The sequence below is a fragment of the Chelonoidis abingdonii genome, chromosome 3 (assembly GCF_003597395.2).
Source record: "Chelonoidis abingdonii isolate Lonesome George chromosome 3, CheloAbing_2.0, whole genome shotgun sequence".
Taxonomy (NCBI): Eukaryota; Metazoa; Chordata; order Testudines; family Testudinidae; genus Chelonoidis; species Chelonoidis abingdonii.
Window position 1 is genome coordinate 148,414,298 of NC_133771.1, and position 23,568 is coordinate 148,437,865.

At 42.4% G+C, this 23,568-nt stretch overlaps 1 protein-coding gene across 1 annotated transcript in view; it reads right to left on the reverse strand.

Moving 5' to 3' along the window:
- LOC116837008 (kinesin-like protein KIF28) overlaps positions 1-23,568 on the reverse strand; it is a 52,239-nt gene that overhangs the window by 6,466 nt on the left and 22,205 nt on the right. Inside the window, exons 11-19 of the mRNA XM_075064578.1 lie at positions 21,747-21,837; positions 20,770-20,824; positions 19,273-19,396; positions 14,418-14,562; positions 11,405-11,523; positions 9,882-9,989; positions 5,216-5,490; positions 3,192-3,326; positions 2,375-2,541 (exon numbers count right to left, since the gene is read on the reverse strand). Coding sequence (XP_074920679.1) covers positions 2,375-2,541; positions 3,192-3,326; positions 5,216-5,490; positions 9,882-9,989; positions 11,405-11,523; positions 14,418-14,562; positions 19,273-19,396; positions 20,770-20,824; positions 21,747-21,837 — 1,219 coding nt within the window. The remainder of the gene's footprint in view (positions 1-2,374; positions 2,542-3,191; positions 3,327-5,215; positions 5,491-9,881; positions 9,990-11,404; positions 11,524-14,417; positions 14,563-19,272; positions 19,397-20,769; positions 20,825-21,746; positions 21,838-23,568) is intronic.

Below are 23,568 nucleotides of genomic sequence, written 5' to 3' on the forward strand. Positions count from 1 at the left end.
TATATTTGTGTTGTACATCAGTTGAAATATTTAGGGAGAAATAAAAATAACTTCGCTCCAAGCTCTGACAAGTCTCTTCGAATTTACACCAGTAATCCCCATTTTCTCAAACTTGCCTCCAACATATAACATTTGTATCATAAATCTCACATCGTATGTTTGATTCTTTTAAACACACACATCAACAATTAAAACAACTAAAATTTCAGACACCAGTTTCACAATTAGCTATGTTAGAGTTCTAAATACATGGGATACCGGGCTGTAAACCTACAGATTTTTAGGCCGTGTCTCTATGTACAGTGCTGCAGCAGCACAGTTGTACTGATATGGCTGCGCCACTGCAGCACATCTGGGGAAGATGCGCTCTCCCGTTGGTGTAATAAAACCACCTCTGTAAGTAGTGGAAGCTACGTCAATTGGAGTTCTCCCATTGACATAGCGCTGTGCACAGGAGCGCTTATGTCAGTGTAACTTATGTCACACAGGGGGATGTTTTTCCCACAAGGAAGATGTATTTGGGGAGACTTGGGACTGGAAGGCTGTTGGGGTCACCCTCCAAAGGGTAACTAGGTTGGTGAAAGGCTTGTGGGATGGCTACTGGTGCCACAGAACTGCACCACAGCTGCACAAAATATAGGCCCTCAAGGTTACCGGTCTGTGTAGTCCCCAGAATGTCATAAGAACAGTAAAGATTTTTTTTTTGGAAAAAATGTTATGAACTTTCATTTCCCTCTCCTGTTACCTATCCTCTTCTTTCTGCCATTGAAAAATAGAGATTGGGGAGCGGGGCATGAAAAGATGGAATCAGATTCTGCCAGTTAGTCTGGAGCCACAGATGACTGTGGAGGGCCATTCATGAAAAATTCATGGAAGCCTGTAACCTGTTCCTGACTTTTACTAAAAATATCCATGACAAAATGAGGAGCCTGGGCAGCTGTGGGTGGAGCTCCCAGGGCCCCCTGTGGTGGCTGGAGCAGCAGGGATCCCCCTTGCCCCAGGCGGAGGCTGGGAGCTGCAGTGGATCAGTCTGCCATTTCCAGCCTCTGCAGGGGACCCTGCAGCTCCCAGCCGGTGCTGGCTGAAGTCACTGAGTCTTTGGAAGTCACTGAATCTGTGACTAAATCGCAGCCTTAGTAATAAGTAATGCCACAGCCAGGACCGGCGCGAGGGTTTTGAGCGCCCTAGGCGGACGGCAATTTCGCCGCCCCGCGCGCTGGTCCCGCGGCTCCAGTGGAGCTGCCACAGTGGTGCCTGCGGAGGGTCCGGTGTGCCTGTGGGCGGTCCACCAGAGCCACGTGAGCAGCCGTCCGTCCGCAGGCACGACTGTGGCAGCTCCATCCGAGCCATCTAAGCACTCAAACCTCAGAGATTTAGAGCCCAAACACACTGCAAAAAGCACTGCATACACACACTGCTTGCTTCTGTGGCTATTGGCATCCATGTTCAATCATCTTCTATTTTTAGTATGGACTGAACAACTTACTGGCCATGCTAGGGAACGAGACCCATGCTAGGGAACAGTAACTTCATCTTAGATTATAACACTAGGACTAGATCAAAACCTAGCATATAATATATTCCCTAACACAGTCAGGAAACTGTCACCCTGTCCATAGGAATGCTAAACAATAATGTAAGAATATGGATGCTCTTAACAATGGTACCAGAGCACATTTCTACTTTTACTTCTAGCCAGCAAACCAGTCTGACAGGTTGACGCCCCCGTCCTGGCAAGTGTTTGCTGGAAAAAATCACTGACTCTCATGAACGTGAATATTGGGATTTACTAGCTGTGGTATTCATGCAGTCCCTTTACAGATGCTGCTTCTCCCACTCTGAAGGGTAGGGGTCTGAGAATAAGGAATCATGTCTAATCTAGGACTACACAATATGTTTCTCACTCTGACAATGACTTGGAGTATGGCCTTGAGAAAGTTACTTAGCCTATCTGTACTTCAGTGCCCTCACTTGTAAGATGAGAGTAATAATGCTTATCTACCTCACAGGGATGTTTTGAAAGTTATTTCATTAATGCTTCTAAAGCAATGGGATTCTTAAATTTGAGATGCCACAGAGCTACTTAACAGAGGCTGCTTTTAGCATCAAATGATGTAAATGATTAAACCCTTCTAGGCTAGGTTGACACATTCATTCTAAGATGGTTACGCCAAGCAAATTCTCATCAGTCTTTCAGTGTTTAAATACTGGACTAATATTGAATTAAAGTGTCACAGTAATAGACGTGAGCATGCTCTGTCTTGCCATCAGGCATTTTATATTTAAAAGTATGCTAGAATATGGTTTGATTCTATTTACAACCCGTAGCCATGAAGAACTATGCAAATTAAAAAGAAATATTGTAAAGAAATACCTTGAAGCCCCCACAAGTCAACAATTAAAGCATTTTTTTGTAAATAATTTAAAAATTTGTGGGATGCATTTAGGGCTGAGAAGTGGACTGTCTCTTCAATCTTAGCATTCATGTTTTTCCAGACAGGCTTTGTGTATAGAGTGTGTGGAAGATCATAAATTCGGTACCTAGGGAAATGAAACATTAACATAAAATGTAAATAAGTGCCCAGTTCAGCATTTGAAAAGGTCAGCTATTTGAACAAAGAAAATGTGAACAAAAGAATTATGGCAACATTTTGAGGTCAGCTGTTCCCTCTTGTTGAATAGAATGCTTTGTGCAGGCACACACCAACCATGTTACGTGAAAATATTACTTCACTTGATTCATTTTCAGGGTTTATTTTGTTGACTGTAGCAGTCTTTCACTGAACATTTTGTCGCTGTCTAAAAATGCATTTGCTTAAACGGCTTTAATGATACAAGATTTTATTTTGTATTATGAAGCTTAAAGCTTTCTGTCCTCCCAACCTCCACCACTCCACAGGGGTGTTTTGCTCCCATTCACTGAGGAAATTCACCTTGGTTTGGAGCAAACAAGTTCAAATATTCCTGTACAAAGCAGGGCTTGTTCCTATTAACATGTCCTTTCAGAGGACAGCTGAGGTTTTGAGCCTGTGACATTAAATAGATCCTGCAGCTTAGAGATCTAACAGATGATAGTAGTTCATTCAATTTGGAAACTTCTATTACGATAACTATGAAACTGCTCTTGCTTTCACCAACGATTCCAACTGAACATACTGTGAAAGAGGCAATGAACTAACGAAATCCCTCACCCTATCTGAATGCCCCGTTCAGTGACTTCTCTAAGCCATTTGACTCCAAGGCACTGTAAGATGTGAATCTGGAAATCAATTCTTCTTCCCAGCAATTCCAAAGGGTCAGTGACCATATTGTCCTCTCCGAAGGCTCTAAAAATGTAGGAATAAGGATATAACATGTCAAATCTGGCTCAGCTTTCACAGCAAATATAGGACAGTGACAGTGAATGAATCAGGTCAGTGAGGAGGAGGCTGGGAACAGAGGCGAGGACAGCTGTTTACACACAAATATTCTGGTAACACCTATGATAGGAAAGGAAACCATTTGGAACGGACTATATATTACAAATCTAGCTCATTTCCTTTGCTACTGGCACTCCAAGATGACAACATTAGGAGATAGGCTTGGTATCCTTTGAAGGGGTGAGAGAGACAGGGATTAGGAGAAAACAAAGAGAGAGGGAAGGGAAGTACAAGAAGATCCTTGAAAGACAGACATAGAATAGACCCGAAAGGCAGGGAGGAGAAATGGGCACATAAACACCTTCCAAAGATATTTTTTCACTCTGGCCTTACACACAAGCAAGTTCCCTAATTCAGTGGATTACAACTAAACTAATGGGTATTTGTTTAACTCCAACCTTATCAAGCTTTTGGGTGGTACAAAGCGAGGCTGAACCATGAAGGCAGACACAAGTTAGCTTAGTACACTAAAGCACACAAAGGTATTTTGTAAGAGTAAGGGTATGTTTACACTGGAAACTTCAAAGCACTGCCGTGGGAATACTCCCACACCAGTGCTTTGAAGTGCGAGTGTGGTCGCACTTGAGGGGATTAGCTCTGAGCAAGTGCTTGGAGTGTGGCTCCCAGTGCTCGAAGCCTGTCTACACTAGCGCTTTAAAGCGCTCAGACTTGGTTAAGTGGTGTTTAAAATAGTGCTAATTAAAACATGTTACCAACACATTTTTAAAAAACAAACACACACTACTACTTCTCCAGTCTAGAAAGGATCACCACCTGCTGTTCCCACTACTCTAAGCATTCCAGGTCAATTTGTGGTTTGGTCCGGCCTTCCGTGTGTTTAACAACCTTCAGTTATGGTGATGGCAAATTTGCTTACAAATAAACTTCAAACATCAGACAAGGCTGCCATTCATGGGGTTGGGCTCTAAATTAGTTGGTCATGTGATTTTTTTTGGAAACCCTTATTGTCCTTGACCTACAACTACCCCGAAGTGTCACTGATTGAAAACTGACTAAAGCTTCACCTCTGCTTCCTACAGAGCAGAGCTACACAAACTACAGCTTGAAAAGCACTGGTGCAAAACGTTTCTGTTTATTGTCTCTCTATCCCCTCAAACTTGTTTTATCTGGAGCATCACCAGTGCCTTCTCCCACACACTACTACTGCCTCCAAAGCTTCCCCACCTAAACATTTCCGGGACAGCTGAGCTCAGTGGAATACTACCTCATGGGCTTAGGGTGCTTTGTAATCATTATTCAGTAGCTGGTAAAGCGTGACAGAAGATAATGGGTACTTATTCATTATATGCTTTGTTCCTCTTTCCCAGAAGGTCCAACAAAACTTCACGTATTTTCAATTTTAAAGTCTCCCAGTAAAGCCCTTCCTTGCACAACCCATCTGGCAAAGAAGTCTGGTAGCAGCTCCTTCTTGAGGTCATCAGTGTGGTTCTTTTACTTAGCTAGGGTAGGACCTAGGTAACAACTCAAGGGACTTCACTTCCCAAGGGCTAAGCAGCTGTCATTGTAGCGCCCAGGGTCAGGATGGACCTGGACATCAACAGTATTGTCACACGGAATATTTTCCCCATGTGCTAATGTCTTTGGGTCAAATCCTGCTCCTGTTTATACCTGTGCAAACCTGTTCGAATTTCACATGGCCTTTATAGTTTCCTCCATGTGTTTAGCCTCCATCTCCTACCAGACATATCATCCTATGAAATTCCTGAATTGAATTTTTTTTTTTAAAGTGATCTTAGATAGGAGCTAATTCAAATAAGGAAAAGGCAAACCTTTACCTTCCATCACTGGAACATGGAGCTATATTTATAAGTAGAATGGCTTCCTCCATTCCTTCAGAGTTCAGAACTTCTGTTTGTTCTTCCAGCTTCATGCAGTAAGCAAGTGACTGAAGCCAAATGTGGGCAGATCCTAAATGAATGACCTCAACAGGATCCCAGAATGGGTCACGGTCTTGGTCCACATACACATCTTCACCATCTAAAAAATGCTGGTAAACCTCCTCCATAAGGAATTTTCTGTTGATGAACTTGGCCTTAGACCACACCCACACCTACAAAGGCACAGGAAAGATGATAAAATGAATGGTCATCGGTAGGGCCCTACTAAATCCACAGTCCATTATGGTCAATTTCACAGCCATAGGATTTGAAAATTGGTAATTTCACATTTTCAGCTGTTTATATCTGAAATGTCACATGTTGTAACCATGGGGATCCTGAGCCAAAAGGGGAGGGGATAGGTTCAGGTTCCCAGAGGTGGAGATGGGTCTGATCTCCCCCATGCTGCTGGGAATGCCCAAGCCAGGGGCTCCTAGCTGCTAGTCCTGGCCGGTTTGGGAGGGACAAGACTTTCTCTTCCTCTGCACAGCTGCTCTTGGGTACCTCTGCAGAAAGCTCCACACCCCACCCTGCACCCCACTTCTTGCTCCCATCGCTCCACAGCTGCAGGGGGAGGGGCACATGTTGCACTTCCCCCCACGCACCCCCAGGGCCGGCTCCAGGCACCAGCTTATCAAGCTGGTGCTTGGGGCAGCAACTCCAGAGCGGGACGGCACTTTGAGGTATTCGGTGGCAATTCGACGGAGGGTCCCTCACTCCCGCTGGCAAAACCCCTGGAGCCGGCCCTGCTCCCCCCAGATGCAATTATTAGCTTGTTTCAGTAATATAAAGAAAGGTCATGTGAACGTGACAGGATTTATTGATTGATGCTTTACAGAAGCAAACACCACCCAAGGCTCAACTCCCTCATTGGTAGATATTGGCATCAGAGTTTTGTAGGGTAGTGATCTCAAACTTGTAAGCCAGTGACTTAAGTTAACAAAAACAAGTGAAAAAAAAAAGTTCTGGTTTCAAACATCATTGATTGAATGTCAGCCTGGAGCATCCAGCAACTGTGTCTTTCTTCATTCCCTGCCTCTATGCTGAACACCCCTGTCGCTATACTGAACACATCTGTCCGTGTTTAGACACGGCTCTCTCTGCATCCACGGAGTTGGTTGGAATTGTCAGACAGCACCAGGCTAGGCTTGCAAGATGGGGGATTCTGCCTTCTGCTGAGTTCCAAAATGGTAGCACAGGCAAACTACAGTCTGCTTCTTCCACAATATTTTTGTAGACAGGCATCGCCACCCTACAATTCTTATCAAAGCCAGGAGCTGCATGAAGTGAGCTGAAATCCATCATCAACAGGTACATTTGTGCAGGGTCAAAAATATGCACTGCTTTTAAGAACCTTGGTGCAGGTTGACAACACTTTTGAGCTGTTTCTGCTACATCACTTGACTCTTCCCCATAGCACTAGTATTGTCTGAGCTTCTTTGCCATGCAAGAAACACCTGCTGAGCATTGGCATTTAACTCAGCATTGTCAGAGTGGTTTTCGTTTGACTGTGCTCCAGCCCAGAACAGTACATCCATTACTTTGTGGTACCCTTGGCGGGTTCTGACATGTCAAGATTCAAACCAAGTGATTAAGTCCACAAGTCCTGTGGCATTTTTAGCAACAAACTGAACCTCCTCATTCAGCTGATCATCGTTTAGAAGGGCTGACAGTTCTGTTAAAACCTGTGTTTTCGGTCTCAGTGTCAGCTCTTCTGAGACAAACTCAGTAGTACTTCAGGGGAGCTGCATGATATTATTATACAGGCCAAAACCAGGAATTCCAATGAGGAATTATGGCTGTGGGGGAAGTGCAATTTTTTGTTCCCGAATTTCAGTCATTTCAGTCATGGTTGCAATGTGCTGCCTGTATCAAAGTTTGCGGCTAGGGCAGTGTTAAAAGATCTTTTAATGTAGCCGATCAGTTATCAACTTTACCAAACATCTCCACAGCTCACTGACAAGAGAAATTATATGTGCATTACATGTAATATGGACAGCATTTGCAATTATACCTTGGAGAACCCATTTTAAAGATTTTGTCATGTAAGTTGCATTGTCACTTATGAAAGCAGATACTTTGTCAAAAGTTCACACTGTATTTGAAACAGTTTTAATTATTGCTTGAAAAACTGTAGTGTCAACAGCATCCAAACAGATACAGTCAGCGGGCACTGTTAGTTTTCCTATCAGTACATCTTCAGCCTTGTCAGAAATAAAATCAAAGAGAACATGCAGTACATAGTTGTCTTGCTCATCTGTGGATTCATCTAAAATACACCTCTACTCTGACATAATGCTGTTCTCGGGAGCAAAAAAAATCTTACCGCGTTATACGTGAAACCGCGTTATATCAAACTTGCTTTGATCTGATGGAGCACGCAGCCCTGCCCCTCCCAGAGCTCTGCTTTACCGTTATATCCTTGGTAAGCAACTGGCATTTTGTACATTCTGTTGAATGAACTCATGCAGCTTTGGGTGATCAAGTTTTTACAATCATATATTAGCACTTCCAAAAGCACCCACAAGTTCCATTCTAGCTAAATAACGAGTCTCAGAGCTCTCTGTCTTCTTAAAAAGAGAAGAAATCACTGGTTTTTTAAAACTTTTTGTTATAGCTGTTGTAGCAAGGTCATGCAGCCCTCTTTTTGCATTGATCTGTTCCGAGTCTAAGTGGCGCTGATCCATTTCCTGTCATGTGAGATCCAATGAAACATTGCAGCTTGTACAAAATAGTTTGTCACCACTGACATGTAGAATTTGGCTTCCAAATTTTTTCACATGATCCGCTGCAGTAATCATTTTTGAGGTTTCTGATTTACTTTGCACACTCATTTTACAGTAACTGCACGTGTTTTCTGGTAGGCAGTCAATTGAGATTACAATGCTACACAACCTATCCAATGTCCATATCTACCAGTCAGTGAGTTGAGCCCTGAGTGTGATTTGCTGGTGTAAAGTGTCAATCAAAAAATTCTGTCAAGTGCCTCACCTTTCTTTCTACTTTTAATGAAATAAGATAATAATGGCATGAGGAAGGGGGGCCAGTTCTCTGTACAATGTCCCCTCCCCAGGCAGCTACGAAGGGAGGGGGACAGGAAGCAAGTGGAGAGAAAGTCTGGAGCTATCTGCAGCTGAGAGAGCAACCCTGAAGGGAAAGAGCGAGTCCTGTGCTCCCCCAGCCCTGCCCGGACTAGCAGCTAGGGCTCCCAGAAGCACAGGGAAGATCCGATCCAACTCCACAAGCCTCCTTCAACTGCAGGGACTTCTGGGGCTGCTTCCCAATCCCAGAGAGTGTCCTGCAGCAGGAGGTGGCACCCAGTGGTGGATCTGGTCTCTTCCCCTCCCCCCCCCCCCAAAGCAGCTGTGCAGGAGATGTACAAGTCCTGTCCCTCCCCTGCCCAGCCGGAACTAGGAGCCCCTTTTGCTGAGGCACTCCCAGCAGCACAGGCAAGATTGGACACAACTCCACAAGTCTCCTCCAGCTGCAGGAATCCTTGGATCGCTGCCCAGTCCCAGAGAGCATCCTGGAGGTGGGACAGGTCTGGTCTCCCCTCCTGAGCAACTATGCAGCCAGAGCTAGGAGCCCCCTTTGCTGGGGCACTCCTAGGAACAGGGGACATCGGATTTCATGGGGAAGAGCTTATTTCACATCCCGTGACCCATTTTTCATGGCTGTGAAATTGGTAGGGCCCTAGTCATGGGGTTCCCATTTTGGTGCACTCAGATTTGCCAGATTCTTCAGTTAGCTTTACCAGTGACTACGTGCAACCCACAGGATGAACACCAGTGAGAGAAAGAGGACCGACAGTTAAGTGCACCAAATTCAGCCCTTTAGTATCTACAGTGATGCACACACTCTGGATACTTTTCTAGTATTTAAATATAACACCCCTGTGATCCCATCATTCCACATGCAGAGAAACACGATGCTTTTAAAGGTAAGTAGAAAGCAACACAACCTGTTTAAACCCTGGCGCTAGAAGCATTCCCCAGTACCAGGGGAGGGACGGACCGCCTCTCTGAGTATGGAGAGGTGTCATGGTCCTAACCTATGACTAACTAAACTACTAGAACTCTACCCTATGAAACTATTTACAATGAAGGAACAGTGGAAACCACTAAAAGCACTTTGCTCAAGGCAAAGGGGGGAAGTTCCAACAGCCACATGGGCGGTAAGAAGGAACTGAGGAGTGCAGGCTCGGCAGGACCCCCTTACACCACCGCTATGGGAGTGCCGGTGCCGAGCCTAGGCATCCACCAGGGAAAAATCTCCGACATCTGTTCTCAGTATGCTTGCACACCTCAATCGGAATAGACATGTGCAATCACTCAAAGAAGAATCAGGCACACTGTGTAGGGGTGGGAGAAGTTGTGTGAGTGTACAAATAAGAGAAAAAGCAGTAGAGGGGGCTGAGAAAGCTCCTTGTTTGTGACAGAGAGAGTGCAGAGCTTATTGTAGCTTACATTACAGTAAATGTCATGTGTAGCTTGCATCTTATTGATTCTCTCCAGTGAACTCTGCTACCAGCACAAGACTATGATTAATGGCTCAACTTCTTTACCTGGTTAGTTATTTTGTTAGTCACTTTTACTATTACTTCCTTTTGCAGATCATAACCTCTGGAGTCAGATGATGCTAGATTTTTCACTTTCAATTCCAACTTGAGCTCCTGTGAAAGAAAAAAAAATGTTTCTCAAGAGAATATAACAGCACATTAGTATCCAAGTGCTGATTTAGCTAACCTTCATGAAACTAGGTCACAATATGGTGTAACATAAACGGTTAATACATTGAAGATTACTATTAGAAGTTTTATTGGGTAGCATATCTCAAATACATTTACAGGAGACAGAAGTTAGAGAAATTCTAACAATGGATAAACTCTCATCATCTGGAAGTTTAGTTCCCCTTCCCAGGGGATCTGCGGATCTCCAACTTTAGAAATTTATCCAGATGTTGAAGACACCTCCTCATCCTCATCACTTACTGCCACTCTGCTGTGTACTGCAGGCAGCCATTTTAGATCCTCCTTTTTTCAGCGTAGCACGAGTCATTGTCACCACTAGAGAGAAATCTGGTACTAACGTAAGAGTGGGTTTTGACCATCCAGTTAGCTCAAGTTCCTTTCTTTTGATGACCCTCTCCCCCCAATCTCACCATCATAGGCCCTTAATCTTGGGTACAAACATTTGTCTCCTCTCAGATGCTAGTATTCAAATGGAAAGCCTAGTAAAATAGCTTTCCCTCACTCCTCTAATAACCAGAGGGAGGCTCCGGAGCTTCCAGGCCCCTTACTTGTTGGAAGAAGAAAAAAAACTAACAGGCTACTCCAATGCTGAATGTAAAGCTTGCATGCTTTGGCACTTAATCCTCCAGCGACACTGAGATTTCACAAGCTGCCATTGATGCTGGTCACCCCAATGATATCTACAGACAGACAGTGAATTGCTATAGATAAGGAAGGACTATTCGAGACTTTCAGAGAGAGCAGAGAGACAGCATGGTGCTTTAATAAACTTGAGGAATGAACCAAGGTTCAGGCTGGTTACTTTATTCAAGCATGCTGTGATGAAGCTTCTGAGTAGTGATGGATCAGCAGAGAGCAGTGTGGAATTCTTTAAATCCAGTCTAAATTTTTCCTTGCTAAATTTCATGTCATTACTCTAACCTTACCTCTTTACACAACCTAAACAATTCTTCTCCCGTTTTGGTCTTTACACTCCTCGAATACTTGCACTTAGTTATCTAATCCCCTCCTTAGTAATTGCTTAGCCGGGTTATACAGTGCAAAATTTTATTTTCTCTAATATCCTGCATTCAAAAAGGCTTTACTGAGTGTACTTAATACAGTTACAAGAAAACAACTGCAGAGAGAGATTGACAGGAAAAAAATGTAGCTTAACTCTCTCCCCTGCCTGTCAGAGAGCTAGGAAGATGAGAGAAAGAGGAAAGAACAGAACACTGGTGCGGTGAAAGTGCCAAAAAACTCTCACACTATTTGTCTGCAGTGCTCCAAAGACTAATGTATTAGTTTAAAAGAAAAACTACGGTAGCTGGGGAGGAAAAGCGTATACTGCTACTTACCTTTTTCAACTCCTCACTCATCTGATTTGCTTCAGCAACCAAAGGCATTAGCTTGATATAATCGTGGAATACTGCAAGAACACAAGGATCTGGTTTGCCATCCTTATTATTGACAACCCCTTTAAGAAATGCAACATTCAATGTTAAACAGAGGAAGACAATCCATTTTCAAGAATAGTTTAAACTAGGCTTACTTATGGATGGCAAATACATATACATGTGTATAGCTGATAGTATGCATGCAATATTCCCCAGAAACGTTTATATATTTTAGTATGTACTCAAAATTTGATATGGTATCAATGGCATGGCCATTCACCAGTCAGTTGGTCCTCATGCTCTTGCTAGAGATTAGTCAGAGTTAAAAAGTCTGGACCTATGTCATAAACAGATAGCTAAGGGTTAATGTCTCTTTCATCTGGAAAGGGTTAACAAACAACACCTGACGAGAGGACCAATCAGGAAACAAGATACTTTCGAATCTCGGTGGAGGGAAGCCTTTGTTTGTGTTTTTTGGGTTTTGCTTTGTTCTCTCTGAGTCCTGAAAGGGACTAGACGTGAAACCAGGTTTCTGCAATCTCCCTGCTACAGTCTCTTATATATTCAGAATAGTGAGTATTAAGTAGAAAGGCGGTTATAGTCTTTTAATGGTTTTCTGTATTTGCAACTGTGTATCTGGCTGGTAGAGTTTAATGTGTATTTGGCTGAAAGTATTTTTAAATTGTATTTCTGCTGGAGGAGGCTTTTTCTCCATTTTCTATAAGCTGAAAGACCCTGTAATATTCCATCTTAAATTTACAGTGATTATTTTTACTTTTTCTGTCTTTTATTAAAAGCTCTTTCTTTTAAAATACCTAATTGATTTTTTTCCTCTGGTTCAGGCTGAGGTATTGAGTCTGTACTCACCAGGGAAGTGGTGGGAGATAGGGAGAAAGAAGGGAGGGGGAAAGGGGAAATCTCTTTGTTTAGATTCACAGAGCTTGAATGTCTCTCTCTCTCCTAGTGTACCCAGGGCGGGAAAGATCTGGGAGGAAGAAAGGAGGAGGAAGGGAAATGGTTTATTCCCCTTTGTTATGAGACTCAAGGAATTTGGGTCTTGGGGTCCCCAGGGAAGGTTTTTGGGGGGACTGGAGTGCCCCAAAACACTATATATATTTTTGGGTGGTGGCAGCTTGTCAGATCTAAGCTGGTAATTAAGCTTAGAGGAATTCGTGCTAGTACCTCATTTTTTGGACTCTAAGGTTCAGATTGGGTATAAAATACTATGACAACCTAGAATTTAAATTTTAAAACACAAGAAGTCTGGATGTATGTTTGGCTCTGGAGTTTTGGTTCAGCTTATTATGAAGATTTGCAAAATTTGGCTATGGAGTTCGGTGTAGTTTTCCAGCTTCCCTAAATTTTATAGGTGTTACTGTTCAGAAATACTTTTGGTTTATTATCTTTTGGAGAGAGGCAGTGATAGCAGCACTAATATACTTATCTCCCAAACAATTTTACAACTGTATGCAATCACTGCACTTTTCTCTGGAATGGAGTCACCTCAGGTGTGAAACACAGCAGCTGTTCAATAACATACAGCAACGTGACAACAGTTTAGCACATGGAGTCATGTACAGCAGTGTATTTGACTGAAACTACAAGGAGCCATTTCTTTAAGAATGGTAAATTCCTACATTTACAAATGCTTCTCAGGATTTCTCTGTTCTAATATCCACAAACCAAACAGTCTGTCTTTGGGACTGAACAAGTAAAACTGTTAAGTAAAAATTAAAAAAAAAAGGTGTATGAAAATTTCATTTTAAGGAAACACCTCTTGCGTGCAATCTCCTAGATGCACTGTGAGACAAATGTAATTATGTAAGAAAGTGGGAGCAAGAAGAGGAACAGCAAATTTTAGATGAGCAGTGGGACCTATTTGGAGAAGACCAGGGAATAATTCCATTTCAGTAACAATATAAGAAAGTTACTATCAAGCTTTGTACCAGTGGTACCTGACTCAGTAAGAATTGAAAGAGTTTATCAAAACTAAGTGTAGCTGATTGCTGGAAGAGTAGTGGAGCAAGGGGAAAGGTAGAGTACTGCCCACACAAAGCCATCTGGACAATTTTCCACTCCACAATTTGTCACTTGACAATCTTGTGTGGACTTTTAGTCTAGGGTGTTTATGTTATTAAAAATAAACTGATCTAATTTCTTATGCCATGTCTGCACTGTAGCTGTGATGATGTAGCATAGTTGATTTCTACATCAAAGGAAGGGGTTTTTCCATGTATGTACTCCACCTCCAAGAGGTGGTCGCTAGGTTAACAGAACTCTAGTTTATAGTGAGTGTGAGGTCAACTTAACTATAACCCATAGGGTATGAAATTTTTCACAGCACTGAGGGACATAAGCTAGGTCGACTCAAGTTTTAGGTATAGACCAGCCTTAGAAGCTGGTGATCGTTGCTTAGAGGGAAAGTTTGATTTTGTTTTTAAAATGAATACTTCAAGTACTTTTGCGATAACATGGGAAATCCTGGTGAGTAATAAATTGATGTATGCTTGAAATGAGAGAGAATTTTGGGAGACATGACAGGAAATCAATTAACTTATTCTGAGAAACTATGCAAAAACTCAGAACAATTTTTGTTTATTCAGAACAGTACAGTATAAACTCCCAAATATACACTAATGCTATAGGTGTTAGGTTTTAAAAACATGTACATGGGTACTGGAAACAAAACATGCATACTAAATATTGTTTTAAATGAATGAATTATCTTTCTCTGTGTATTAGAATAACTTTTAAAAATCTAAAATGTAAAACATTTACAAAATAGAAGAATTTGAGTAGGTAAAATGCGATTGGTAGGGTGTCATCTTTCCCTTGAGGCACTGTGCAGCACCAGGCTGCACATGAAGTATTACAGTCTAGCTGCAAAAAGGAAAGGTAGATTTAGAAGTACTCTCATCACACCCCCAGTCACCTCACAGAACTGTTAGCTCAGCACACAAGCAGTAATGCTTACCAAGTTTATCTACACTGAAGCCCTCTGCTGCCGCCAGCTCTGACTGAAAGTAATCATAATCATATCTGAGCAAGTCTTCATTGGTGCGTTCTGCAGGAAATCCAACATAAAGGTAAGCACTGTTTGATCCCAAAATAACACGATCCTGAAGATTGAAGTACATGGTGCTGGTTAAACTCAAGGATGCGATGTTTCTCACTTAAAGTGCTCTCTTTTTAGCACTTTATCTGTTTGCTATCTGCAAACTGATATGTAGAAATCTGCTATCCCATAAGGAAGATGAAGGGATTGAAGAAATGTGCATAATTATGTAGTGTTATTTTGACAAATAAAATTTGCAGAATTTAGCAGAACTTTAAAATATTGTGTGCAGAATTTTTAATTTTTTGGTGCAGAATGCCCTCAGGAACATTAAACAATAGTGGTGTGTAACATTCAGGTCTGCACTAAACACACTAAGGTGAAGGACATTCTTTTAACTTAAGCTTCAATAGTAAATGAAGGCTACTTACCTATAAAACTGGAGTTTAAGATGGGCTTTGCATTGTTACTTATGGTACTGTGCTGCCTCTTCTAGCAGTGTCAGCTTGAGCACTTTCATGCCCCAGCTCCTCCCCTCAGTGTCCCAATGAACTGAGGGTGAGACTATACAGGGGCAGAGCATGCTCTCTACCTCAGTTCCTTCCACTACAAAGCCAGATACACAATCACAAGGACACTGATGGGAAGCAGAGTGGAAAGTGAATATCCAGAGTCATTTTGAAGAACTCTGGTTACAGGCAAGTAACTTTCATTTCTTCTTTGACTAGTTCTGAATATTTCTAGGCAGTCATCTCTCATTTTGTATTCGTGCAAGTGATTATTCCATCCCAAGGGTAGTACTTTGCATTTGTCCTTACTGAATGTCTTCCTATTTAATTCAGACCATTTCTCCAGTTTGTCAAGGTCATTTTGAATTCTAATCCTGTCCTCCAAAGCACCTGCAACCCTCTCCCATCTTAGTCTCATCTACAAACATTATAAGTATACTCTCTATGCCATTATCCAAATCTTTTATGAAGATATTGAATAGAACTGGACCCAGGACTGATCCCTGCGGGACCCTACTCATTATGCCCTTCCAGCCTGACTGTGAATGACTGATAACTACTCTGAGTATGGTTTTCCAACCAGCTGTGCACCAAACTTGCTGTAAGTTCATTTAGGCCAGTGGTTCTCAACCTATTTATCATGTGGGCCACATATGCAGCCCACAATGTGTTACCTGGACCACATGTTGAGAACCAGAGAGCGCTCCCCACAGACTTCCCCCCCACAAACTCGTATGCCCAGCACCTCCCACCCAAAGACCTTTACACAAAGTGGGGCCAGGAGTGGAGCCCTGTGCAGGGGGTCCCAGCAGCAGGGACCCTGATGTGCAGGGCCCAGCGGCAGCCCTGCCACTGGACCTGCCAGCCACCGCCACACGGGACCGGCTGCCCTGGACCCCACCAGCCTCCCCCACTCACTCCCCCCACATGGATCTAGCAGCTCTGGACCCTGCTGAACTCCACTACCCGGGGCCGGCTGGTGATCCTGACCACACCATGCCATGCCATGCCCTGCCCTGCCTGGACGGGTAGCCCAGACCCTGCGGCACTGAGTGGTCAGGCAGCCAGTAACCTGGATCTGCATGGCCTATGGCCTTTAGCACACCACTGTAGCCCTGCTGTGTGCTAACTGGGCTGCGTGTAGCCTGCGGATTGAGAACTGCTGATTTAGGCTATATTTCTCTAGCCCGTTTATGAGGTCAAGAGAGAGAATATCAAAGCCTGTACTAGAGTCAGGATACATTCTTTCGCGTCCCTCCATTCACAAGGCTTGTTGGCCTGTCAAAGAAGGATATCAGGTTGGTTTGAGACTGTTTGTTCTTGAGAAATCCATGATGATTGAACACAATTGCTCAAGTGCAGACAGAGTTACAGTCAGATCATCCACAATGTCAGGTGAAGGGTCTGCAGGCCCTGGTGAAAGATGCTGCCCCCCTGCTGGGACAGAAGATCTGGAGACAGAAAGAGGCGTATGAAGACTCCGCTAGACAGCTGAAGGAGATCTGTGAACCATGGTTAAACAAGGCCAAGCTTGGGCAATGGGCATCATCCTTGCTCTGTCCTTACATATCTTCCTTATCCCCTTTTGTATCAAAGGAAGAAGCGTACATTAAAACCTGCCCTCACTGTAGTAGGAAAGTATTTGACAGAGAAACTGTGCCTGCTTGCTCTGCAAAGAAATAGGACATTTTCTGTTGAACATTATCACAAACAGGTCCATTACTGGTTGATCCCATCTGGAAAGAATGGTCCGAACCAGCTGATTCTTCAGGGATCATTCATCCATCTGGGAGCTTCTCCTGATGAGTCAATCTGCAACTATATTATTCCAGTACATTGATATACAACATTCCCCTCCAACTGTTGAGTGATTTAGATGTCCCCTCAGCCATTGATTGGCACTGCCAAAGTCATTGTCCAGTATGGACCCAGAGCGCTGAACTACACACCCATGAGCATGTTCATCCTAGTTGACCACCCATCTAGAGAGGCTATTCTGTTCTAAGGCCTGGTGCTCAACAGCTGAAGACTGTCCAACTTGGACTATAGACCTGGGACAAACAGAGTCACATGTGTTGTGGCTGCCATAAACCCAATGAGACCCAGGAATAACCTTACTCTCTGTGTGCGGCAACTCTGAATCTTTAATAGGCATTGCTTCATTCTGAGAAACCTGTCTTCTCGAAGCCCCAGCTGCCATAATGACAGAACTCTCTGGAACCTAAGGGGTAGCTGGGACAGGAACAGAAGCTAGATCAGGAAACAACAGGTCTGAAGGTTCAAACATGATCAGATCTGAAGATACACAAGGACTCATCTCCTTCATTACTGAAACTGTAGGTGGAACAGGTCTCCCGTTAGCATCCAAAGGGGCCCTACTAAATTAGACAGATCCAAGAGTTCTGATGCATGAGAACTGGTACTGTTAACATTAGCAGTCTTGCTCCTATGCTTCTTTTTCGTCAGTACTGCAGCTGGGCTTGACTGAGAGAGCGGCAGAAACAGAGTTTGGCCCTCATAGGGGCTGCAGCTTCATGGAACCCTGCAGTAAGCTTGAACCTCGAGGCCACTGGGGCTGATGCTGACTTTTTAGACCTTGGAACAGACAACTGAATGGGTCCATAAGGTCTAGGCCCAAGGGCTTCCTTCAGCAGAAGGAGTTGCAGATGAGTCTCCCTGTCCTTGTGGGTTCTAGAGGTAAAGGTCTCGCAGATGGCCCAGACACTTCAGATAGTGCACATGTTGATACTGAGAAGACAGCTGGGCAGGAAGCATACCTCTTCAATCCTGGCTTTTTTTGCTTCTTCAGTTCCTCCATATCCTGGAACTGGGCAAATAACCCAACTACTTATTGACTAATTACAGTAGAACCTCAGAGTTACGAACACCAGAATTATAAACTGACCGGTCAACCACACACCTCTCATTTGGAACTGGAAGCACATAATCAGGCAGCAGCAGAGACAAAAGGAAAAGCAAGTATTGTACAGTACTGTGTTAAAGGTAAACTGCTAAAAAATAAAGGGAAAGTTTTAAAAAAGATTTGACAAGGTAAGGAAAGATTTTGTGCTTGTTTTATTTAAATTAAGATGGTTAAAAGCAGCATTTTTCTTCTACTTAGTAAAATTTCAAAGCTGAATTAAGTCAATGTTCACTTGTAAACTTTTGGAAGAACCATAACATCCTGCTCAGAGTTATGAACATTTCAGAGTTACGAACAACCTCCATTCCTAAGGTGTTTGTAACTCTGAGGTTTAGTATGTATAAACCAACACTAACTAGAAGAAAACAAGACCCTGGTGTTGAAGAGACAGGAAGGGTTCACATCTGTTCTGGCATGCAGTTGGGAAGGAACCGAGGCGGAGAGAGTGGTTTATCCCACACAGCCTCACCCTCAGTGTGCCAGGACACTGAGGGGAGGGGGTGGAGTGTGAGAGCATTCTAGTTCAGGGCTTCTCAACCTTTTTCTATCTGAGCCCACCCCCAAACATGTTATTAAAACTCCAAGGCCCACCTGTGCCACAGTAACTGGTTTTCTGCATAGAAAAGCCAGGGCTGGCATTAGGGCAGGTCAATTGCCTGGGGTCCCATGCCACAGAGGCCTCCATGAAGCTATATTGGTCAGGCTTGGGCTTCAGCCCAAGGTGGCAGGGCTCAGGGCCCCAGACTTCAGGCCCATGCAGTGGTGCTTCAACTTTCTGCCCTGGGCCCCAGCTAGTTTAACACTGGTCATGCTTGAAGGACCCCCTGAAACCTACTCACGGCTCACCAGGGCGCCCTCAGGTTGAGAACCACTACTCTAGTGGATACTGCTTGAAGAGGATTCTACTGCAAAGTATCCCAAGGTGGCACGGTACCCATGAGTAGGAATATGCAGAGTCACTCAAAGAAGAGCTATGTATTTTTGAAAGAGGCAGGTGCTCATTTAAAATGTATTGTCCCTAGAATATCTCAAGTTCCAATCCTACAACTCTTACTGCCACAAATAATCTTTACTCAACATGAAAGTCACTAGTGCTATATTCCGAACAGAGATTAGTCAGGCAAGTAAGATTACAGAAATTGGCTCTTGTTTTCTCCATAATACCTTCTTTTTAAAAACACATGGTTACTCCTGTTTATTAAGTTAACCTATTTATTAAAATTACAGTAATTATCTATAATGGTCTCTCTACTTACAGAAATGATTTCTGGTTAGAATTTGTAGGAATCTTTCTGATCTGAAATGCCCATTCCTGCTTCTTTCATTCTCTAGGAAAACTTACCAGATGCTGCAGTTTAGTTTTCATAGTGATGGGAACACCATTGACAACAACTTTGCATGTTTCCTGTGGCGTTATGGTAATTTTGCCCTCAGTATTTGTGAAAGTAGCATGCTTGTCCAAAATGCTGAAAGATAAAATACTTTTTGCAATTCACGGATCTCTTAAGAATCAAGCTATAAGTAAATATTTCCCATCTCAAAATCCTGAAAAATATTTTTTCTAATTTTCAGGATAATAAACTTTTACTTGTATTCCGGTAGCCCCTACAATGGGCTAGGTAGGCACTGTCCAAATCACGCAACCTGAGAGGAACTACCTCTCCTCCCCAGGACATATACCGTGCTTGAGATCAGCAGAGGCACCAAAGCTGAAGCTCCCTTGAAATAGAACAGAAGACGCTGCTGGCAGGGCATTCTGGGAGGACCCCTGACTTTGGGATTCAGCTCCCTTAACTGAGTCCAAAATAGCCCAAATGTGTAGACCTTCAAGACATGCTGCAAAGCCTATTACTGTTGAGCAGGCATTTGGCAAGGGCTGAAGTGGCTGGCGGTGGGGTTTCTTTTGGGAATTTGGGTGAGGAGATATTGATTCAGTTTGTGATGTGATTTGCTGCTCGGTGGCTATCTGTACAGGGGAAAACATGCTGCTGTTGTAGATCTGTAATGATGTTTGTTGTGTGTTTTTATTTGAGGACAAGGACACCTAGAATCTGGGATAGGCCTTACTGTGTATCTATTTAAATCCAAATAAATAAATACCCTGAAGAATTCACGACCTAAGGCCCTGTGTAACATGTCACACAGTTGCTAAAATCAGTTTAACTCTACTGGCATCAGCAATGGTCGAAGTACAATGTAGATGTGCTGTTGGCATTTTACATGCTGCCTTGTCGAAACCTGTTCAGATTAGGTCTAACAGACTCTGTGTTTAAAAAGAAAAGTTTGTGTCTCACATTTTGTCCTGTGTTTAGTGCACTGCACTGTCTCAAAAGCATGCAGCTACCTTGGTGGGTTATGATGCAGTCACTGCGGTAGCTGGTTTTGGATCGGCTGATGGCCTTGAAAACATGAGCTCTGTGTGGCTCAAAAGCTTGTCTCTCTCACCAACAGAAGTTGGTCCAATAAAAGACATTACCTCATGCACCTTGTCTCTCTAGCTCATCAGGACTGAAGTCCCCAAATGAAGAATAAATCAGTATTTTTAAAGTTGTTGTGTAAGTTTTTAGCTTTATGACAATTTAATAGCTGAACTTTGAATTAAATATTGCAATTTAACTTAACACTCGTTACTGTTTTGAAAAGGGCAGTTTCAGAAACAATACATAATACACTCAATGAGTTCCCCCCAGCCTATTTTTCCTCCACTCTTCATAAAAAAGGTTCACGTTACAATGGCCAAGTTCTCACAGCTCATATATATGCAATGTAATGTATGTTTCTCTGGTTAAAAAAAGAGACTATTTAGTGTCTTATCTCTTACTAATTTATGCATACTTACCCTAAACCTTTAACGGTTATTGCATTTGAGGCTGACTGACCAACATCGCATGAACCTGAAACAATTAAATTTTTTGGCATAAGTGATGTGCTCTGGGTAACAACAGTTACACTCACCGCTTAAAATAATTGCATTTGCATTTCAACTTTTTTCTCCTATGTGTATCTGATGAGTTGTGCTTGACTGAGAGACCTGTCATGTTACTGCTATTATCTGAATATTAAATATATATTTAATGCTTTTAACGTATTCTGGGTCCTGATTTATATAAAAGGTTCCACACTTGGCCTTTGATTTTGTACCCACAAATAATTATGGAGGCATTTTATAGCATTTAGAAATTGAGCTATTTCTGACACTGAGGATATTTAGTCTTGTGGACTAAATGCCACGTGGATAACAACCTAACTGGTCTGTGAGCTGCCTAATCCTCATTAGTTGAGCCAGCCCTCCAAACTGTAGCTCCTTGCAGTCATGAAAACAAAATATCGCCAGAGGAAGAACCAGTGGTTTGTAGGCAAAGGAAAAGAACCAGGTGGAGTCAGGTGACAAATGGTGGAAACAGGATCAGATATCAATAAATTAACTTGCAAAGTGACAAGGGCATATTTCCAGCTATAAGTAACTGACACCCAGCAAGTCTGATATAATTACTTTCACAGGTTAGGTTTCTATTGCATTTTAATACCCTAAAACATTCCTCTAATTTGAATCCTTTTATGTGAGCTTTGCCACGTTCACAAACAAAAGGAGCATGTTTGACGGTGGAAAAGAACTGCTTAGACAAGGTTAGACCCTGAAAAACCACGACAATTTATTACAATTATGTGTGGCTGAGCAACATGATACTTAAGAGCATATATTAGCACAACAGCATTTGGTTATGATGAATTATAAGGTACAGAAAGCATTCCTACGAGCTATGTAAATTTGTGCAGCACTTAATACTAGAATATGAAGCAAATAAAATGGAGTACCATCCTGAATGAAGTGCTTGAGAACTCCGGAGAGCTGAGGGTCTTCATTGATATTCAAGAGATATGGGAACGTCTCCATCATCCGTCTCTCCTGATAAAGAGTTCAGATTCACACCATTTTAGTGACATATGTTGGAAAGCGCCAAATGACAGCTGATAATATACAGGGAGGATTACTTTTTCCCCTTCTGTTGTTAAGGAGATCATAAACAAGGAGATCAGCTGTTCGAGGACATCCTGAAAAATATCTGAATACCAAACATTCACAACTCTAAACAATAGATAATAAATCATCACACAAACATTTCCCAAAACACAATCAGTTTTTCAAAAAATGCCCACATACTACAAAGGTGGAACTATAAAAGTGGGTGGAAAAATGATTAGTTTGATTAATGATTCAATTACAATTCACGTTGTTTAGGTTATTACTCGTCTCCCTTCAGCTTTAATGAGTTTAGAAAGGTGCAGACAGCTGTTTTTACACATTATACTCATGGATTACGTTAGCTCACGCTCTCTTATTGGTGCTGTTTTACAACATGAAATAAAATATAGGATCAAAATGAGGGCATTCTTTTGGAATTTCCCCTTGGTCTATCATCTGTTAAGTGGCATGGGCATAATATTTATTATTAGTCATTATTTGTATTGCAGTAGCATCTAGAGGGCTCAGTTGGGACCAGAGACCCATAGGGAGGGGCACTGTACAAACATCCTGTCAAAGATCGTCCCTCTAATTTAAGACAAGACACAAAAAGTGGGTGTAACTGTGAATCAGAAAGAACAGGGAGGATGCATGAAACAGTAATAAGAAACGCTGATGTAGGCTAATTATGCATACAGCTAGATAACTGTGAGCAAACTTTTAAAAATACACTATAAAACGTAACTAAATATCATATATCCAAACTGGCTATCCAGGTAGCCATTATCAGTTGGCAGTTACCATGTGTGTCAGAGCTGAAATGGGTCTTGAGGCAGGATTCAAAGGAGAAAAGGGTAGTGGCTTTGCTGACTAATTCAGGGAGACTATTCAAAACAAAGGGTGGCTTTGAAGAAAACACAAACGCGATTTGGGAAGAAGCAGGCAAATGACTGATGGAGGCCGACTTCGCAGGAATGAAGAGATAAGACACAATAGACAATAAACTGGGAGGAGCTAACTTGTAACTCATCATAAAATGGGTCTTCCCATCTCCCCCCCTTCCCTTAATTCAAAGGTAAGATTGTGTTTTTAAAATACATGGCAAGGCTTTTTTATTCGGGGAAAAAGGTCTAGAAAAAAATTCATTATTAAGAATGGTTACTTTTAACACTCCAATTAAAAAAGTTAATTATTCTTTTAAATAATGTAAGTCAGAAAACAGTTGTAAATGTTTAAGTTAGTTAACTCATATTTCATTTAAAGGGGGAAATCTTTGGTTTTATCCCTCAGTGCTTGGAAGTGATACAGGCCTGAGTCCTGTAAGTTTTGTACATGGCTTGATTTTTATATATTATATGTATACACACACACACACACACACACACGCGCTTTGTTTCCAAAAGTAACCATTCTTCCTCTTAATCACATTAAATGGAACAATAATGGTTATAAACAAAAGATGTTATAACTGATTATTAAATAACACAATTTAAGTGGCATGCTTTTGCCATTTATCCAAACTTAAAGGCACAAGAAGAGGCAACTCTATTTAGAAAAAAACACCTTTAAAAGTAATGTGTCTTTTAAAACAAGCCAAGTGTGGACAGACATGGTAGCCAAAGGAAGACTGGAAAGGAACTATAGTAAGTCTATAACAACTCGCACTGCCCTTTA